The 20,189-nt window shown below is 42.8% G+C and overlaps 1 protein-coding gene across 1 annotated transcript; it reads right to left on the reverse strand.

Annotated features, from left to right (window-relative positions):
* Window positions 1-1,322: 1,322 nt before the first annotated feature.
* On the reverse strand, window positions 1,323-19,383 carry aco1 (aconitase 1, soluble). The gene is made up of 21 exons (XM_017430345.3): window positions 19,295-19,383; window positions 16,526-16,640; window positions 16,265-16,433; window positions 15,186-15,323; window positions 14,997-15,066; window positions 14,723-14,906; window positions 13,291-13,430; window positions 13,009-13,180; window positions 11,928-12,028; window positions 11,658-11,774; window positions 10,982-11,141; window positions 10,740-10,875; window positions 10,443-10,527; window positions 9,550-9,706; window positions 8,169-8,293; window positions 7,981-8,085; window positions 7,424-7,566; window positions 5,950-6,097; window positions 5,076-5,198; window positions 3,968-4,153; window positions 1,323-3,420 (listed from the first exon to the last, which is right to left on the reverse strand). The coding sequence occupies exons 2-21, from the start codon at window positions 16,632-16,634 to the stop codon at window positions 3,304-3,306; spliced, it is 2,685 nt and encodes an 894-aa protein (XP_017285834.1). The 5' UTR covers window positions 16,635-16,640; window positions 19,295-19,383; the 3' UTR covers window positions 1,323-3,303.
* Window positions 19,384-20,189: the final 806 nt, after the last annotated feature.

The following is a 20,189-nucleotide window of genomic DNA, read 5'->3' on the forward strand; positions in this document are numbered from 1 at the left end:
TGTGAATTCATGCGTTTTGGCACGCAGGCCAAAACAGTCAAGTTGAAAGTACTTGCAAGCCATAAAAATGAGTATTTTTTATTTTTTAACTCAACAACATAAACATAATATTTTAATAAAAGGACAAAAGTATACTGTTTTTATTGAAAGGGGCGTTCTAAATCATTTGAAGGTCTGGCACATAAAAAAAAACCTTGCAAACACGAACCTTATCAAAAGAAAAACACTCGGCTCCTTTGATTTGCTGGGTCTATTGTTCATTGTGTGCTCTTAGTGTTCTGTGTGGAACAAAATGGAATATGAGTCACTGTTCTTTGAAAACCGCCACTAAAAGGAGGTCGTGTGGCCCCGATGGAGACCCTTGAAGTCTAAATATTGTTAATTCTCAAACTCTAAAAACTGATTAATAGGTTTGAAAGGACACTTGTAAAGGTGATTTAATTGTATATAAATTATGCCCACTCCATATTTCCTGAATTCAGTCTCATTTCCCTCTATTGATGATTAAATCGACAGCAATTCTCCTTTTTTCTATGAATGGTGACCCAAAAGTCAGTAAAGGTTTGTGGTCCTTTTTACCATGAAATTGGTTAAATGTTGTTCACTAAAGATGAAAACTTGTTTTTTGTTGTTAAACCTAACCTATAAGTTCCTCATAGCAAGACAGATCTCTTGAATTCCCTCAAAAACGTTCTCTTCAAAATCTGCTTCTGGTTTTGTCTTCTGCTACTTTTAATTTGTAGCTTTAATTGTGCTGCATACGTGTTTTAGCTAGTGTTTTGCCACTTTTAGCAGCCTGCTGTCATAATCTTACTTTAGGCTTTTTGCTCCCATTCTGCTACTATTAGTGTTTAGCTAATATTAGCATTTAGCTAGCTTTCTGCAACTTGTAGCATTTTGCTACCATTCTTCTGCTTTTAGCTACCCTTTTAACACCTTTAGCCTTTGGATACTTTTAGCTGTAGCTGTTTGCTACCTTTAGCTTTTAGATATCTGCTGGCTACTTTTAGCTAGCCTTCTGCTTCTTATAGTTAATGTTCTGCTACTTTTAACGAGCAATTTGCTATGTTTAGCTTCAGCTAGTGTTATATTATTTTTGTCTTTTAGCCAGCATTGTGTTACCCATTGCTTTTCAGCCAGTGTTTTGTTACTTTGAGCTAGCATTTTGGTCCTTTTAGCTTCTAGCTAGTGTTCTGTTTGTTTTAGCTGTTACAGCCCAGTTTCAGCTTGTTCAGTAAAGTCATTCTCACTGAAGATACAACTTCTGTAATTATGGACCCTGAGCTAAAAACACAATTATCAGAAGAATTCATGACACAAACTTGTCCAACGGAGAAGACAGTGTTTATTCTTTTTAAGTGCTCTCGGGTCTAAAGAGCAGAAAACAGTTAAACAGGAACAACAGACAGAATCAGTGTTCAGAATCACGCCAAGCATCGGATTTTTAGGATGAAAGCCGACTTCGGCGTGACAGAATGAGTCGTTAAGGCAGCCGTGGACGAGCAGCTCGTCAGCTAATCACAGCATCATTACAGTCAGGTTACATTTACACACATAAGCACAGAAAACTAACGGCTCTCACTCACACACACACACACGCGGTCCGCTCAGCTTCTCCTCCGTGGAGGGTTCCACTTTAAAGGAGGTTTTGGTCCTTAAGTTTCAAATTCAAGAAAACAGTTTTAGTCTTCAGAGTCGCCTGGGTCTGATTTTTTGGGGGGAAATGTGATTCCTATTCTAAACTTTTCCTCACTGCTTCATAGATTCCTATTTATGGAATTAAAAAAAGGAGAATTAAAGGCCTAGCATTTCTTGAAGGAATGCATATCGCCCGCTGCCCAGTGTGATGAGACAGGACGGAGTCGGGACTTCTTGTAAATGTTCTGCTTCATCTTGTGCAAATGTGCGAGAACTCGTGTTAGCGCTGGAAGTATGTGTTGAGGAGGACTCTCAGCTGCTACCACACCAAGGGTTAGCTCCTTATCTGCAGAACAGGCTGAGTTAGAGCAAAAATAACTGGACTCTGCAGTTGAAGACGTTTCGTTTCTCATCAGAGGAGTTTTATCACTTCCAACAAGTGGTGCCCTGATGTCCCTCATCACTGAGGGGCTGGAATAGTGACTGTTTTTAGTTTTCCTCCACTGGAATTGAACAGAGCGTACAAATATACGTCCTTTAGTGTTAATATGGTTTGATTCTAAGAACTAAAGCATCAAGAGACACTCCAACAGGCTGATGGGGTTTAGCTGCACGGACATGTTCACGTGTGTTTCTGATCGACTGAAACTAAGTTTTGAGAAAGTTTTTCCACAAGGTCCTACATTATGTCTTTTTTCATAAAGACTTGGAGGGAGAATATATTTACCGTACTGAAGAGATAATTGTCTGTTTGAGGCGACGCAGAGTGATGTTTTCTGGTGATCAAAGGGAGAGATTTTATCTGCCTCCAGGACCACGGGTCGAGCCAGAGGCTGGCCAACACAGATTAATCTTCGGCCACCCCAATATTTTGATAGCGACCTTACTTATGCCTAGCAGGGCGATGACCATAAGTTGTGTCCATATGGTCAAACCACCGCCGCTGCTCCGCCCGTTGTGGTCCTTCACATTCTTGTACTTGATTTTCAGCGTTTTCAATTTTTCCGGCACTGTCGAGATGTCCTGTTGTATCCAGCGCCAGCCATCCGTTAAGCAACCTCAACAAAAACTCTTGTTGCCCCATCTAGCTGGTGCTGAATGCTGCAGTCCACAATAATTGGAAGAAAAGCCTGGACCTCCTTGTTGCTCCAGGGAATAAACTTTTGTGAGGACTCCATTGCTGCTCTACACCAGCAGTTGTACATGTAGATCTAGTGATTACCTTCGGAGAGTTTCATTAAAACCCATCCAGAGGTTTCTGAGAGATTTGCTAAAAGTCCGACACACAAACACACACACACACACACAGACACACACACACACAGACAAAGGCTGAAACATTGTTGTCTTTGCCTTTGGCGATAACCGAGCTGAAAGAGTAAGATTCCCAAAATAAACACAGCATGGATCCTGGAGCTCTGATTTCTTTCTTCAGAAAACACAAACACACTCAGGATGTGTTGAGCAGTAAAATGGGCCTTTGTTGGCGCATCACTGCCACCTGCAGGTCAACAACAGACCCCACTCCTGTCCACAAGGTAAAAACGAGGGATTCGGGTTGAACTAAAAGCAGCATTCTCTAAAATGAGAATAATGGTTTAAGTGCCGTGGAAGTTACTTTGGTTAGTCCCGGACGATGTTCAGTTTCGTGAGCTCTCAGCCTGGTCAGTTCTGGGACATCTTGCGGATCATGTAGTTGAGGATCCCCCCGTGGTGGAAGTAGGTCAGCTCCACGTCTGTGTCAAACCTCATCCGCACTTTGAATGTCTTCCCCGTGTCCAGCTGTGAGCGCACAAACAGACCACATCAGGGGGGGTGACGGTCAGAGTTATGTCAACACGTCGCACATATCCTTAAAGGGACAGTTCAGCCTTTTTGAAGTAGGGCTCTCGGTAAGAAGTCTGAATATTTTAACTGTAGCTCCTCGAACGACCTAGGTTGGTCCAGTTAAAGTGTGACACTGATAAACTACTGAAACCAGCGCCTTGAAAAGGATTTCTCCACATTCTGTTTCGTTCCAACAAGCTTCAAAGCATTTTACTGGGATGTTATGTGACAGAGCAACACAAAGCAGAGCATAATTGTGAAGTGGAAAGAAAATAACTCATGCTTTTTTTGTTTTTTTTACAAATAAAAATCTGAAGTGTGTGGTTCGGATTTGTAGATTGGAGATGTTTCAGTCTCGGCTGGGTTCGGATTTGCAGAATTAAACTTTATTTCTCCAAACTGAAGTTGTTCAAAGAACTTTCTACGACATGAGGTAATAATAGTTCACAGGTTTTACCCAGAACCCCCAAAGTCAAAATGGCCTGAATAATTCCTGACTGACCTTGACGTCCACGAGCGTGCGGGGAGCGAGCTGCTCAGGGATGATGACGGTGTAACGCTCGCGGCCGCTCAGCCCCAGGCTGTCAGCCGTGTCTCCTGGCAGATACTCCAGAGGGATCACCCCCATCCCCACCAGGTTGCTGCGGTGGATCCTCTCGTAACTCTCAGCTAAAACTGCCTTGATGCCCTAAGGCCAGAAAAACAAAAAACCAGTTTGACCAAGAACAAGACAAACTGGGAAAATACCCGGTGGTGATGGTGCGTTTAGCTGTGGGGGCCATCTTGAACGTTAAACAAAAACCTTTGGATTCTGTACCGCTCAGACTCATGTGCTGAGGATTACTGTCAGCTACTACCACGCCAAATTTCAGATCAATATCTCTAAAACTGTCTGAGTTATAGTCAGCTTTGTGTTTGCCAAGGTGGCTATGGCAGCCATCTTGATATTTACGCAAAGAATTTGGCAATCGTTAGCAATTAAATGTGTGCGATTAGTGTCAGCTATTAAAACCCAATTTTTAAAAATGTTCTGACTAATTTTGCTGCAATTTGCCGAAGGAGCTGAAACTGAGCTGGAAGCTAAATGGTGCAAAATGCTAAAGACTAAAAGTAGCAAAATACCAGCCGGGAGCTAGAAAATAAAACAAACAAACAAAAAAAATCTAGTAAAAGTAGCAATATGCTAGCTGAAATTTAAAAGTGGCAAAAAGATAGCAACAAAAAGTAGCTACCTTAAAAGAGTGGCATGCCAGCTAATAGCTAAAAGTAGCTAAACTCTAGATAAAAGTAGCAAAACGCTAGCCAAAAAATAAATAAAGCTAATTGCAAGCTAAAAACTAAACAGTAAAATGGTTGCTAGAAGCAGAGAACTGCTAGCTAAAAGCTAAAAATAGCAACATGCCGGCTAACATTAGCAGAACATTAGCTGTGAGTAAAATGAGTTTGTTCTGGGAGCGGTGAGCACCTGGGACTCATGCGTTCAGTCAGTTCTGTACCATCCAAGCTGCCCGTACCGAACCCGTGTACCATGACATACTGTGTGGCAGGCACCGACCCGTCGGGCCTTTCAGCCTTTATCAGTGACCAGATCATCAGACATGGCAGCTCACCAGCAGAAAGGGGCCCTTGGCTGCCCAGTCTCTGGAGCTCCCCGAGCCGTACTCCTTCCCTGCCAGGACCAGGAGTGGGGCGCCCGACTGCCGGTACCGCTCTGCAGCATCAAACACATCCAGCTGAGAGGAAAGGGACCCCAAAAAATAAAAAAATAAAGTTAGTTCCAATGTTAAAAAGCTTTGTCCCGAGATCCTGGGACGGTGCTGAGGTGAGGAACTGATTTATTAGTTAGTTTCCTGAAAGGCATCGGTTTAAATTCAGAAAAAAGATTCTGTTCCAAAATGTAAACTAGGAGAAATCAGCCTGACAAAAAGACAACCTGATGCTCAGATTTCTTCTGGTACAAACTGTTCGCTCCATGCTGTCCAGTCAAGTCAAATTTATTTAGATAGCACTTTTCAGCAACGAGGCGATTCAAACACAAAAATACAGTCATAAAACACACACAACAGTATCTAAAATATGAGCTAAGATAATCTAAATGAAATCAAGAAAACACACACAATATAAAGTTAAATCTAAACTGTAAGGCTAACTAAGTGTACCGAAGGCCAGCTAAGAGTTAAAAACATTTTTAAAAGGCCAACTAAAAGTGTCAGGGGAAAAAAAAAAAAGGAGCAACATAGACAGAGATATGAGAGAGGGTGCAGGCGAGGGGAGGAACACCTACGAATGCTGTCCCAGATAGGCCTCTGTCTGCCTTGGGTCTGATACTGAGGGAAAGTTTTATCAGCCGTCAAGGCCAGCCCTCTCTGTCTCACGACAATGACACAGAGGGACAACAAGGGAGCGTTTCGCTGAGATCTAAGATAACCACGAGCTAAAAGACATTCTGTCCAGCACTGAACCGTAAAAACGCTGCAGACTGACCGTCTCTCCAGTGGGCAGGTGAACGGTTTGAGGCGCCTGCTTGTTGAGCAGCTTGTTGAAGAGGCGGATGTTGGCAAACGTCCCTCTGGCCATCACGGCGTCGTTACCTCGACGAGAGCCGTACGAGTTGAACTCTCGAGGGCTCAACCTGTCCAAACGGAGGGGAGCAGAAACGTAGAAATGAAGTTTTGTTCTGAGACAGTGGGCGGCGTTTCCTGCCCGTCACGGTTCGTACTACAGCCCACAGAGGTCCGAACCAGAACCAGCGTGTCCCCCCCAGAGCTGCTGGGACTCACCTGGGTCTTTAGAGATTTAACAACTCTTTGCTGCTTCATACAGTGGGCTGCAAAAGTATTCACCAATCTCTGTGTTTTTGCTGCCTTACGACGTGTTTGTATCTTTTAGTTTACCCAACTCTGGAGATGGAGACACCAACAATGGAAAAAAAAACCTGAGTGTGCCAAACTAAAGTTATTTCTTCGAATCACAACCTTTTTGTCATCAGTTCCAGCATCAAGGTTCTTGGAACAATCAAGAACGCAAACGGCCGGATGGTGTGATGTAAACTGCACTGTGTTTTCACCTGGGTGAGCAGGGTTTGAATCCCGGGCGGTTTTCTTCTTACTCAAACCGTGGCACAAAGTCTGAAGTACATATTTAGAAAACTTTCTCGTCTTACGCCATAATTAGTCCAATATCAGCTCAAAATCGCTCACGCTGGGTCTCACACACCTTCATATAAGGTCAGAGATAAGAGCAGCATTAAAGGATTTATATTTCCACTCCCAAGCGTTTAGTCCGTTTTGTCTGATTCATAGTCAGAAAAAGACATGCCAGTTTTAAGACTTTAAAAGAATGGCTTCTGTCTGACTAAACAGACTGAACCAACTTACGGATGAAGGAATGGGGTGTAGAATGTAGTGATCGTTTTGAACTTTTTACTTTGTAACAAAGAAAGTAAAAGTAGGATCAATAAACGCGACATGCTTTAGTCTTATTGCTGGAAGTGTTAACATGTTTGAGTGATAAACCCAAAAAATGTTGGCTCAGCTGCTCCACTGAACAGGTGCCTGTGGTTTGTCTAATCAGTGGACTTTATGTTTATATTGGACTGAGGTCTGGGTTTGGACCGGACCACTCCAGGACCTTTAAATGGTTCTCCTTAAACCAGGCCATTCTGAGATGTGGAAACTCTCAGCAAGGCGGGCAATACGTGGCTTTTGTTGGATTGTTTCAGTGATATTCATGTTGGTCGGTTGTGACACATTTTGCAAACACAGTGCCTTCCCTAACTCTGACCAGCAGATGTCCTCATCGAGCGCTGATTTGAAAAGCTTTGAGTAATGCACCTTTTAAATATAAATGTGCTGAAAGCGTCACCGGTTTAAAAATGCTTCACTTCCACAGGACTACCCAAACGTCCACCAGTAAGTCATGAGAATGGACAGAGATGAGAAGCGGTGAGCTCCCTTACCCTCTGTCAGTGAGGTAGCGTGCCGCGGGGCTGTTCCTGGCGATGTTTCCCGCAGGAGAGATGTGGTCCGTCGTGACCGAGTCGCCAAAGTTCAGCAGCACGTAGGCTTCTGTTATAGACTCTGGAGGCTGCAGCTTCATGGTCTGAATGAAGGCAAGGAGATACGAAACACATCAAACACCCTGCAGTAGATCCAACCTGCTGCTGACTTCTCTTCAAACAACGTAGTGAAACTATCAGCGGCGCAGACGCCTTCCAGTGTCTTGTCTCTTTATTTTTATCCTAGTTATATGTAATAATATTTAGGCAGCAAAGGTAATAGCAACTGCATTTTTCTCTTTAAGTAAAAGCAAAAAAATCATGTGATGAATTGTTTAAATTTTTGTTCTAATACTGTAATTTTGTGAAACCATGGTATTTTTGCTTGAGGTTATCATACAGTCACAATTTCATACTGGCCCACTGCCAGCAAGAGCACTTTAAAAATGACAGGAACGACTGTTGGTCAGTACTGTATGTTTGCACATCGTTGAAGACGAAACAACGTCCATATTTACCAAACCATCGAAGAATGGGGGCGACTTGATATATGTGGATTTGGGGTCCCAGGTGTAGAGCTTGTCGGAAGGAGCCACAAGAGAGTTCCAGCGCTCGTTCACTTTCTGAAACAGGAAACCACAGAGAGACCCTCAGATTTCAGCATGTCTGACCAAACTATTAAAGCTGCCTTGAGCTAAAACTATACCTCTATCTTCTCATAGACCTCTTTGAACATGGATGGAATGACAAACTTTCTCTCCACAGCCTGGATCTCCTCCCGTGTGGGCCAGATATCCCTCAGGAAGATCTCTTTACCCTCTGAGTTGATGGCTGCAGAAAGACGACATTTACCGAGTTTAAATAACTTCTGTATATAACTGAAATGTAGTCCTCTTTGATAATGTCACACAGAGAAGCTAACATTAAACTGGTTACTAGCATGTTGAGAGTAAGGGCATGCTGTGTATGAATCTGGATGAACTGCCTCCATGAGTCAGTCTGAAGGTCACAGGACGGCACTGAAAGGCAGATTTTGGAAGGTCAACTCTGTCAAATCTCATCATAACATCTTATAACTCTGAGACTCCCCTTTTTAAAGCCACACACTCGAACGCAGCACAGTCCACTGTGAAAATAAAGCAACTTTCAGATTCTACATTTTACATCTTGTACTGGGTGATCATGATCAAGTTTGGCTTTGTGTTTGTTTGTTGTTAATTTTGGTTAATAAATAACAATCTGTTGTGTGTTTTTGTATACCTGAAGTTAGATCTGAACAATTTTGAAACCTGGTAAAGACCAGATCATTTTTATTAAGTCCTGATACCTAAAACTCAAGAAGTGAAAGGGAGTGGACTTTTTATGTCCCGTGACAGCAGCAGACTAAGGAGGGAATAGGGACAGACCAGTGTTTTTTACATTTCAAACACTACTTGAAAGCGCTGGTACTTCATAAATTTGCACAGAGTTTTCACAATGAGGTGTCACATAATTAAACTCTGGCAGAATAAGTTGGAATACAAGTATGAATCTAAGATTCAACGTCTACTTTTTATCTTCACGTGGTTATCATTTTGTTAAAGTTTGCTTTTCTAAATGAGATGCCTGACATCTGAAGTCCACTTGGTAACCAACAACTGACCAAACCAACCAATGAACCAATCATTGAACAAACCAATAAACCAACCAACCAAACAACAACCAAACCAACAAACGATCAAGCCAACCAATGAAGAAACCAACGAACAAACAAACCAAAAAACAACAAATAAACCAACAAACCAACAAACCAACCTAATAAAGCTAATAAATGATAGTTTATAATCCGTTCTCTTGCATAAAAACATATTCTTACTGAACACACAGATGAGAGCAGATAATGAGACCTTTTACAGGGGATTTTAGTTTTATTATAATGGCGAGCTTTTTACCTTTTACACATTAATGAGCAAACGTTTACTCTAAAACAACCCTCCAAACTCAGTGTATAACTGCTGCTATTAACATGGTGGTGCTGAAGTAACTCCCACATACGACCAATGTCTACCAAGCTTTTGGTGTCTTTACTTGACGATCCCATTACTCACCAATAGGCTCCTTTTCAAAGTCGATCCTCACAGTGCCAGCTATCGCGTAAGCAATGACGAGTGGCGGAGAGGCCAGGTAGTTGGCTCTGGTGTTGGGGTGGACTCGACCCTCAAAGTTTCTGTTTCCTGACAGGACGCCTGCAGCAACCAGATCCCCCTGAAGGACAAAAACCATTCCAGAAGTACAGCAGCAACAGTGCAGAACAACAAAAAGTAAAAGCAACAAGAAGAAAGTCTGAGTATGGTTCTGCTGGAGGTCTCATATGGATTGGTCTGATTTGGACATTATCTGCTTCACATGACTGGTACGTGAAAGATGTTTTCTGTTTGACGTTGGCCCGTTTAGAACGAGCACCACAGGTGGCATCACTGATTCACCCATTCATACACATTCACACACCCGGTACTTTTATATTCTCAATATATAATAGAGACATATAATTACACATAAACAGTCATATCGCCCGCCACCTTTCAGGACAGAGTTTTAAACTAAGATCATCTCGTGTTGAGGAAATGTAGCCATTTTGGTCAAATCTTAAAATAACGTTATGCACAATCTGATGCGATATCGCGAGATACCACGATGAGAGTATGTGCTGAGAATGACTCAGCTACTACCACACCAAACTTTAGCTCAACATTTATAACCATGTTTCTGTCGGTGAAGGTGAATTAGCCGCCGCGGCCGTCTTGACTCCAAAAGTTATTAAGTCGTGGATGCACATCCAATCCTTACTTTCTGAGAGTTTTGTTAAAAGTCGTCAATTGGTTCATGAGATATTTTTGCTAACAGAGAGACACAAACACGCAAAAAACATAAACATCCACCTTTGCCTTTTTGGCAGTGGGTGATAATGTTACAGCAGAGGTATGATGTAAACCACAGGTACCTTAGTTACGGCCTCCACCACTGGATCAGGCAGCGGACCACTGTTGCCTATACACGTCATGCAACCGTAGCCAACCACCTCGAAGCTAGCAGGACAGACAAACAGCCGTTAATATCACGACACAAAACACTGAGTCAATGTGAAGGAAGTGTGGGCCAAAGCCGACACGTCAATCTCCTCATCTTATATATAAATAATGTGTTAGTCTGTGAAAATACTGTTTTTAAGGGCTGTAAACAGGAAGTGTAAAGAGGTTTGGAGGTTTGTCCTGGCCCTGAACCCCGCTGAGCAGCTCACCCCAGCTGGGACAGGTAGTCCATAACTCCACTCTCCTTCAGGTAATAGGTCACCACTCCGCTGCCGGGCGACAGGCTCGTCTTTATGTACGGCTTCACACTCAAACCGCTTTCTATTGCTTTCTTTGCAAGGAGTCCTGGAACCAGAGAGTGGATTTGTTTCTTTGTTTGTGTGGAAAAAAAACCCGGCTCTGAGTCACAATCAAACACATGACGTGATGACTGACATTAATAATGGAGTACCTGCTCCGAGCATGACGGAGGGGTTGCTGGTGTTGGTGCAGCTGGTGATGGCGGCGATCACCACCGAGCCGTGGCTCAGCACGTACTCCTTCTCGCCAAAGTGGAAGGGGATCACAGTGTCGTGGTGTTCAGGGGCCACCTGGAAACCCTTGAACCCTTGCTAAGATCATAAAGAAGAGACAAATTTGAAGCTATGAGAAAGTCCATTCAGCCGTTTCATTTTACAGCTGAACATGTTGACTTTGTGGTCCGGAATTGGACGCATTTCCTAAAAACAGCAACAGTGTGTAAATGTGAGCAGGTATATGTTTCAAAATGACAAATTACAAAGTGGTTCCATCGTTGTTTTTCTCTACTTGGTCTAACAAAAGTCACTATTCTTATAGCATAGTTGTTTGACCCAAAATAAAGAGCTGAAAGAACTTCCTCAAAGTGGTGACTGAACTGAAACAATCCAACTTACTTCAACACTTAAAACTTCTATCATTGAATTTTAGAACTAAGAAGTGTCAACTTTTGTGCTACCTTTACAACATACTTTATAAATTTGACCTGAAACAGTTTTGGTATTAACTTTAATTATTTTTTTCTTCTATTTGCTATGATTTACATATCTGAAAAAGACCTTTTTGTGAGAAAGAAATCCAGCTACAGTGTGGCCGTGCCACAAACCCACCTTTGCTCCCAGGCACGTTTCAAAGTCTTTTTTCATGTCAGAAACAGGAATTCTGTCATGTGGCCTTTTGGGCCCGCTGCAGCAGGGAACCACTGTGCTGAGGTCCAGCTCCACAACCTGACAGACAGAAGAGCAGAACACGGTGAGTTTCCTGCCTTTTTATTAGAATCAGGCAGTTTTAAACTTTGGTTTGAAGTTGCAAAACTTTTAACATTAATATTAAGAAACATCTATGAAATGAGACGTAAATAATAAAAACCAAGGAGTGACCTGAGTGAAGTCTGGATCCTGAGCAGCATCGTTGTAGTCTTGGAACATGCCCACTGCCTTCAGGTACTTTGTGGTGTAGGACACCTTTTTGGCCTCTCGCCCTGAGACGAGACAGAGTCAAACAATGACTCCTTTTAACCAATCAGAGAACGGGACAGCATTTTGAACAGGGTTGGACATCGAGTCTGGAGAATCAATTGGAAGCTGGACTAACATTCCGATTCCTAGTTTTGACACTCATTCCGCCGACCGGAAAAAGAAGCTGCCAAACACCAACAAAGAAGAAGCTGCAGGAAATGTGTGCGCAACCATCGACAGTTTGTGGTGGCATTGAAAGTATAATAAAAGACCAGTCGGCTCGATGCAACACTTGCAATAAGATTATATCGTGCAAAGGAGGGTGATCGACCAACATGGTTAAACACCTCCGGGTTCATGGTGTGGAAGTAACAGAGTTCCCCCAGCTTTGTCACGCTGCGACGCCCTTCCTCCAGCTCCGACCCTCAGCCTAGCACCGCGCTGCAGTCAGAATCAGGTAAGTAAAACAATAAAATACATCTTACACCAAGATGGAAGCAGCTAACAAGTTACACTCGACATAAAACGGCGGGTCAACTCAAATACAAATACCCAGCTAACTTTAGCTCATGTATTTTTTCATAGACAGACGACCTGAAATTGCTAACGTTAGCCAGACTCCACGATGCGCTGCTCGGTTCAACACAGATTCCAAGGGGAAGATGTCGGAGTAACAAACTGAAGAGTGCCACAGAAAGGTTACAGCATATATTGCCTCTTAGAAGAATCAGAATTGAGAATCATTAAAACTGAAACGAGGATTCGTTCAAATTCAAACGATGCCCAACCCTAACTTCGAAGTGGGTTTCTGTGCAGGAGTTATGAACAGTGTTGGTATTCTTTCTAAGGCAAAAAGGTGTTTAATTTAAATGACCCAACAGTCTGAATATGTAGAAACAAACACTTGTGAAACAAACTGAAGCCAATATTGACAAAAACAAAAAATCAAAGAGTCTGGATTGACGACTTGAACTTAAATGTCGTTCCGTCATGGAACGCTCACCGGTCTGCTCCAGGTACTGAACGCTGACGTGGTCCACGGGGAAGAACGCCGCTGTGGCTCCGTACTCCGGACACATGTTGGAGATGGTGGCTCTGTCAGCAATGGACAGGTGGGACACACCTGGGCCAAAGAACTCCACAAACTTCCCTACCACGCCCACCTGACGCAGGTGCTGGAAGGAGTGAGAGGGGTGGGGAAAAAAAAAAACAACAAAAAATGCCCAATGAGGAAAAAAAAAATCCTTCTGTTGGAGGAAACCTGCGGGACGTCACGCTGACCTACCTTTGTAACGGTGAGGACGATATCAGTGGAGGTGATGAGCTTGTCTGGGGTCCCGTGCAGTTTGTACCCCACCACCTCCGGCAGAACCATGCTGATAGGCTGACCCAGCATCACGGCCTCTGCTTCAATCCCACCAACACCTGGACAGTTAGAGACGACTTGAATTTAAAACCTTACTAACACCACTTCATTGTTTTTGCTTGTGTGTGTTCATTTACGTTTCGTTACCAAAATCTCATGACCCACTGATTTAAATGAAACTATTTCAGGCCTTAGCAGAGGTGCAGTACAAAGGTAGAATCTCAGTGGGCTGTCTTTGTTGGAGACTGGTTATCGAATCTAAATTGTAAGAAAATACGGGAGTTTTTTGTTGCAGTCTCACTGAATTCTGAGAGCTTGCAACCAAAGCTGTCGCGTTTTGAGCGGCCAGTGTTTGAAAGCTACGGCTTCTTGTTGCGAGTACTGCTTACAAAACTGTGTTCTTGGCCATGCACATTGTTTCGTTGCTCATCTCCACCCACATCGTACCCGCCTCGACCCGCTTTATACCTACCTCTGCAGCCGCCCCCCGTGTTTACCATTTAATCTACTGGAGGACACTTATGAGTTGAAGATCAGAAGTTTTTCATTGGTTATTATTTATCAATGGTGTGTTTTTTGGGACTGTAGGCTCAGGTGTTTTCTGTCAGAGGAGGACGCCGCGCAGGAGTCAACATACAGCTCCACTGCTCTTGAGACAAGTTGGAGACGCCCACAACAAAACTGAGATGGATTCGAGAGGCTTTCAACAACTCTGTGACTGTGACTTTTTGAACATGTTCGAAACTCAAGTGAAGGGACTCTTGCCTCTGTGACTCACACAAAGGAAACTGAGACCCACCACGAATGTTGCAGGACATCCTGGAGACGCCCCCATGAGTGACGTTCACCAACTGTTCGCCAACAGTCAGAGCCCAGAGATGCACCACATTAATTAAGCAACATTTTTGAAATTTGTTTATTCATTTAGAAACATCAAGGGCTGGTTTGGAGATCATCTAAGGATCACTTCTGGCCCTCAAGCTGTATGTTGCCCCTTGAGTGGCCTACAAGGTTCTCATCAGAAACTCAGAAACAAAGATACTGGTGGATGAAACCTTAATCTCAAGGCCTGACGTGGTAAATGAACCAAAAGTCAACGTCGTGTTTATATTTCTATACAAAAAAAAGTGAAAAATGTTCTTCTCGTCTGAGCGGTTTAAAAAACAATTTGAACTGAATCTTTTAGAAAACAGAACAGGGAATAAAATGTGGAAACACTCATGGTTCTCCACCCTCTGTTTCCATTCGTCCATACTTACCCAGACCTGGAAAAAGACTACATTTTAATAACTTGCAATGCAGACTTTGGCGTTTATTTCTTGGTCAAATGAAGCAGTCTTTGGTGTCTTACCCCAGCCCAGAACCCCCAGGCCGTCAATCATGGTGGTGTGGGAGTCTGTGCCCACCAGGCTGTCAGGGTAATAGAACCCTTCATGGTTAAACACCACCCGGGCCAAATACTCCAGGTTGACCTGGTGGACGATTCCTGAACCAGGAGGAATGATCTTCATGTTCTTGAAGGCTTTAGAGCCCCACTGGAAAGCACAAAGACCACATTGTTAGTTCAAAGGCATTAAAACATCCTTAAAACTGCACGGACATGAAGAAATTCAACAATTTAATACCTTTAAAAACTGGAATCTTTCTTTATTGCGCTCAAACTCCAAGTCCTGGTTTTTCTGAAGGCTATCAGACCTACAGGAACAAAGCGTGAGACCAGTTAGACAACGTTTAAACGTTTCATGACAGCATCCATGAGCTGATGGCGCTGCAGTGGTCTGATGGTGGCAAGAGTTTGCTGAGCCTGCTCTTACTTCCTGTTGAAGTCCACCTGGATGGAATGATCGATGACAAGGTCAGCGGGGCACACTGGATTAATCTTTTCAGGGTCGCCGCCTAGTTTCGTCACAGTGTCACGCATGGCTGCAAAGTCCACCACGGCAGGAACACCTCTGCCAGGTTCAGACACACCACGGGTCAGAGGGGAAACTCCGAAATCCCACCAACATTAAGACTCTGTCTCAATTAAGACTTCTCAGTTATACTTGATCTAAAAGTGTTCCTGAAAAAGCTTTTCTAAGAAAGAAAAAACAAACAAACATTGAAGCTATGCTAAAATGATGCTACTGTTCTCACTGTAGGCCTTTCCCCACATGTTCCGGAGAAGTGCTGTACGGACGGTGTATGAGAACGTAAACATCTGAACCGATCACTTCAGCTTTCTTTCTGAGATTTTGTAACCTGCTTGTGGTCCAATGAGACTACAGCATGCCTGCGTGTTGGCACCTTTCAGAGCGTTTAATGTGAGTGTGCATGTCTGTAAGAGTCACAGACTGCTGACCTGTTTGTTGCTTTTCATTCATTCAACGACGCTGCTGATGCATCCTAATACATGTAGAACTGATGTATAAGAAAACACCACTGAAGACTCTAATTCTGCAGCATCATGTCCTGGGTGCTTTGTATCCCCGAACCTCTCTCTCACATTTCTAACTGTGTGATGCAGCTTCAGCAGCAAATCTGGACAGCAACAGTTAATCAATACCTCTCATTAGCGTCCCCTGGCTGCTGCTTACCCTATTAATTCCTATGGAAGCTGAAAAGGGGGACAAAACTGTGCTAAAGTCTTGATCCGACTCTGACTTCTTTAAATTTTCCTTCCAAGCAGTCAGACTTTCTTGAAATGTATTGAAGTGGTTCTTTAAACTTTCTGAAGGTCTTTAAAAGCTGGGTTTTTTTTTTTTTTTACTTTGGCTGCTTTTTTACCCAGTTTCTGTTCTGTCTTTTTAGCTATATCAGCACCCATCGAAAGGCAGCGAGTGAATGTCTTTGATATCACAGAATAAGAAAGGTGTTCTTTCTAAAGTCGTATGGTGGTGTGCAGTGGACATACGTGAAGTCCTGGAGGATGACACGAGCCGGCCTGAACGGTACTTCCACCGTTTGAGTCTGGGTCTGTTTCCAGTTGAGAATACTTTCCACATCGGAGCGCTTTATTAGGAACTCGTCACAGTTCCTGACAGCGGACTCCAACAGGACCCGGATGGAGAACGGCAGACGCTCTGAGAAACAGAATGACAATTACAACTCTGAATGTAAAAATGTTACGGCAACATTTTAGTTTGCCATTAAAATGAGATGCAGCCACTGTTACCGTATCTTGGATCTCCAAGCTTGGCAAGATTGTAAAACTGCTGGTTTGCATCTTTGGGGTCGAGGGGCTCAACAATATGTTGAAAAGGATTTTTCCCAGTTGCAGACATTCTCCTCTACAGGAAGAAAACACCTTTAGAAGCTTGTTGTAACAATCTAAAACCATAAAAAACAGGGATGGCATGACAAATATTTTCTTACAATCCTGGAGAAAAGGAAATCCACCCTCTTTCATTTCCAGTGTTTTACATATCAGGACATAATGCAAATAATCTGATCTTTACAGGGCTCTAAAAGCATTTGGATCTACGAAAACACACAACAGATTCCATTGTGTCATTATTTATTAAATAAAAAGGAAGCCAGAATGAAACAGCTGTGAGTGGAAAAACTGCATCCATCTTTTCTGATTCCTCAGGGTTTCAGAGGTTCAGGGACTGCTGATCAGATGTTTTGCTGCACTGGAGAACACGGGTCAGGGCGGAAAGACACCAGCAGTGACCTTAAAGAAGCAACTGTCACTGCCCATCGATCTGGGAAAGGTCAAAGGTCATTTGCAAACTATTCAGAGTCCATCATTCTGCAGAGAAAAAGATTATTCACAAGTGGAGAACATCTAAGACAGCTGCCAGTCTTCCCCAGGAGTGGGCGTCCCAGTGAATTCACCCCAAGGTCAGACTGTGCAGTGCTCAAAGAAATGAGCTCCAACTCGGACTCTACAGGCCTCAGCTAGCAGGTGAAAGGTTAAAGGTCATGATAGGAACAATCATGGCTTGTTTGGAAGGGTTGCAGTAGAAAACCTCTTCCCTCTAAAAACAACATGGCAGCACGACTGAAGTTTGTGAAGTTTCATCTGAAAGAATCACATGACTTCAGGGACAATGCCCTTTGGGCTAATGAGACCAAAGTAGAGATGTTTACCCATAATGCACAGCAGAATGTTTGGAGAAAACCAAACACAACATATCAGCACAAAATCCTCATACCAGCTGTCAGCACGGTGGTGGAGGGCTGATGGTTTGGGCTCCTTGTATGCATCGATATAAACTCCTCTGTGGACCAAAGGATTCTGGAGTCAACTATGAGACCATCTGTCTGACAGCTGAAGCTTGATCCAAACTGGGTCATGTTGCAACAGGACAATGATCCCAAACACAGCAGCTGATCTACAACAGAACGGCTCAGAAAGAAAAGAATCAAGTTGTTGCAATGGTCCAGTCAGACTCCAGAACCTCCACCTGGCTGAAGTGATGTGGTGGGACCTTCAAAGAGGTGAGCAGAAACAAATGTCTGCAAACCTCAATGAACTGAAGCCTCGTTGGAAAGAAGAGTGGGTCAGAATTCCTCCACAACCACGTGAGATGCCAGTAAAGTCCTACAGAAAACCACTACCAAGAGTTCTTGCTGCTAAAGGAGGTCGTACAAGCTGCTGGATCAGGGGCTGGAACCAGTTTTTCACTCACAGATATACCAGTTTAATTTGTTTTTATTAAATATACAAGAACAGAATGAAATCTATTGTGCATTTTTGTTCACTTGAGGTTAGATGTAAATAATTTTAGAACCTGGCAAAGACCAGATCATTTTATTACGCCCCGATACGTAAAGATCCAGAATTGAAAGCAGGTGGATTTTTTTTTGTTTCTTTTCCCATGACTGTATAATGTAATGTTGGAAAGCAAGAAAGCAAAGTGCAGAGGGTTAATCCAAAAGGCGTGCTTTACAACTTTTCCATATTTGGATCAGCTTCTGTTGCTGGGCACGAGTAAAGGTGAAGCGAGCGGTCGGTGAACTCTAAACAGACATTTCGCAAACCTCCCACTGGCCAATCTGTCGACGCTAAATGTGAGCCGAGCTGCTCCTCGTTGCAATCGGACAGCGTATGAAGGAAGAGGGAATCAGAAAATCAGGTTCCACCACTTGTGACTTCCTTTATAGTGGTGTTTATCTGTGTCAAAGTTGAACTGATTCAGTTTTTTAAAAAGGTGTGCACACCTTGAATGTCTGCAAATGTGAATGTTGGTGAAAACTTTGCTCTATATTTAAAAACCCATTGTAAATGTGAGATTATTGTTTACATAATCTGAGCACTCAGTGGCAGCTCTTTCCTTCCAGCACATGACATCATTATTACCATAAAGTGATACTATTAAATTCTGGAGTTAGTAAATGCTCTGACGAATAAAGGTTTACAAATGTAAACCTGTTATTTTAATTTTTTCTTTAGTTTTAGTGACTGATACGTTGTAAAAGCTGGTTGGACTTGAAGGTTCTTAAATCTGAAAGTAAACTTAACAAGATTAGGTTATTTCATAAAATACCGTCTGCTTTTAGACAGAAAAACAACCTGACTACAATTCTAATCATTTTTATCAATCAAAAAAAAAATCATCATTAAGCATTACAGCTGGTGTTTTAACTTTTTAAATCGTCTTTTTAGCCTAACTGAGCCTGTAGTTTGCGTCGTTTAGCGTCAGCTCCTTTTGGTCAAACATTAACAAACACAAATGTGGGTTTGCTGTATAATGACAACACGGAAATGGAGCAGAAATCTTAGAAACAAGCTAATTAAGGAAATGACCGACTCAGCTGCAGCCTGAGTTGTGAACAATAAGCTGCTTAGTCATAAAAAGCAAAGTTAGCTAACTTAGCTTGGTGCCCAGTTTGGTCAATTAAACTACAGACAGAAGAGAAAACTAGGCTCGTTCCAGTACGTAACTGGACTAAAGTTACAGAGTTAATGAATACTCGATGAATAATAACTACTTACTTATCTGTGCAGCAGAAGAGAGACCACAGAACACGACCCGCAGGCTGAAAGCTGACAGTCCACTAATGTGAACTTCCGGAGCCGGGTCGCTCAACTTCCGGCTACAGTTTTCTTCACAATAAAAGCATCCCCACCGAGCGTTTCTCTTGTAAACTTGTGAAACTAAAAATATCCGTTTGAAACCAAAGTAATAAAAACGGAATATGTAAAAATCATAAAGTGGTAGCCTAGATCAGGACTATCCAAGAAGTGGTCCGTGGTACGGATGCAGCCCTTGAAAAATCAAAAAAGGCTACATATGAAGCTATCAGTCTCTAAACCAGCGGTCCCCAACCTTCTTAGCTCCACGGACCGGTTCATTATCAGACAGTATTTTCACAGACCGGCCTTTAAATGTGTGGCAGATAAATACAACAAAATAAAATGATGCGTGAAAACGGGGGTATTTTTAAAAGCATAATAAACATAATCCAATGTTTACTATACTGTATGTATATATTAGTTTTCTATTTATTTTTAATTTTTCTCTTTATTGTATCCATTCAAACACGGAAGCAATGTGTTTACTAACAGAAGTAGTATAGTACTAGCTGTGCGGCTTATTTAATCTGTTACAAACTGACAAAAGTGAAAAAATAAATAAATACAAAATGACAGCAGCTATCACCACTTTTCATGAGTTGGATAACCATGCTGGATTTTGAGACTCCAGTTTCCTCCCACAGACCAAAAACATGCATGTTAGGTTAATTGGTGACTCTTAAATTGTCCCTAGGTGTGAGTGAGAGTGTGGATAGTTGATGGACTGAAGACATGTCCAGGGTGTCCCCCCCGCCTCTCGCACAGTGACTGCTGGAGATAGACACCGGCTTCCCATGAAGAAGGATGGAGAAGA

The sequence above is a fragment of the Kryptolebias marmoratus genome, linkage group LG7, assembly GCF_001649575.2.
Source record: "Kryptolebias marmoratus isolate JLee-2015 linkage group LG7, ASM164957v2, whole genome shotgun sequence".
NCBI classification, from domain to species: Eukaryota; Metazoa; Chordata; class Actinopteri; order Cyprinodontiformes; family Rivulidae; genus Kryptolebias; species Kryptolebias marmoratus.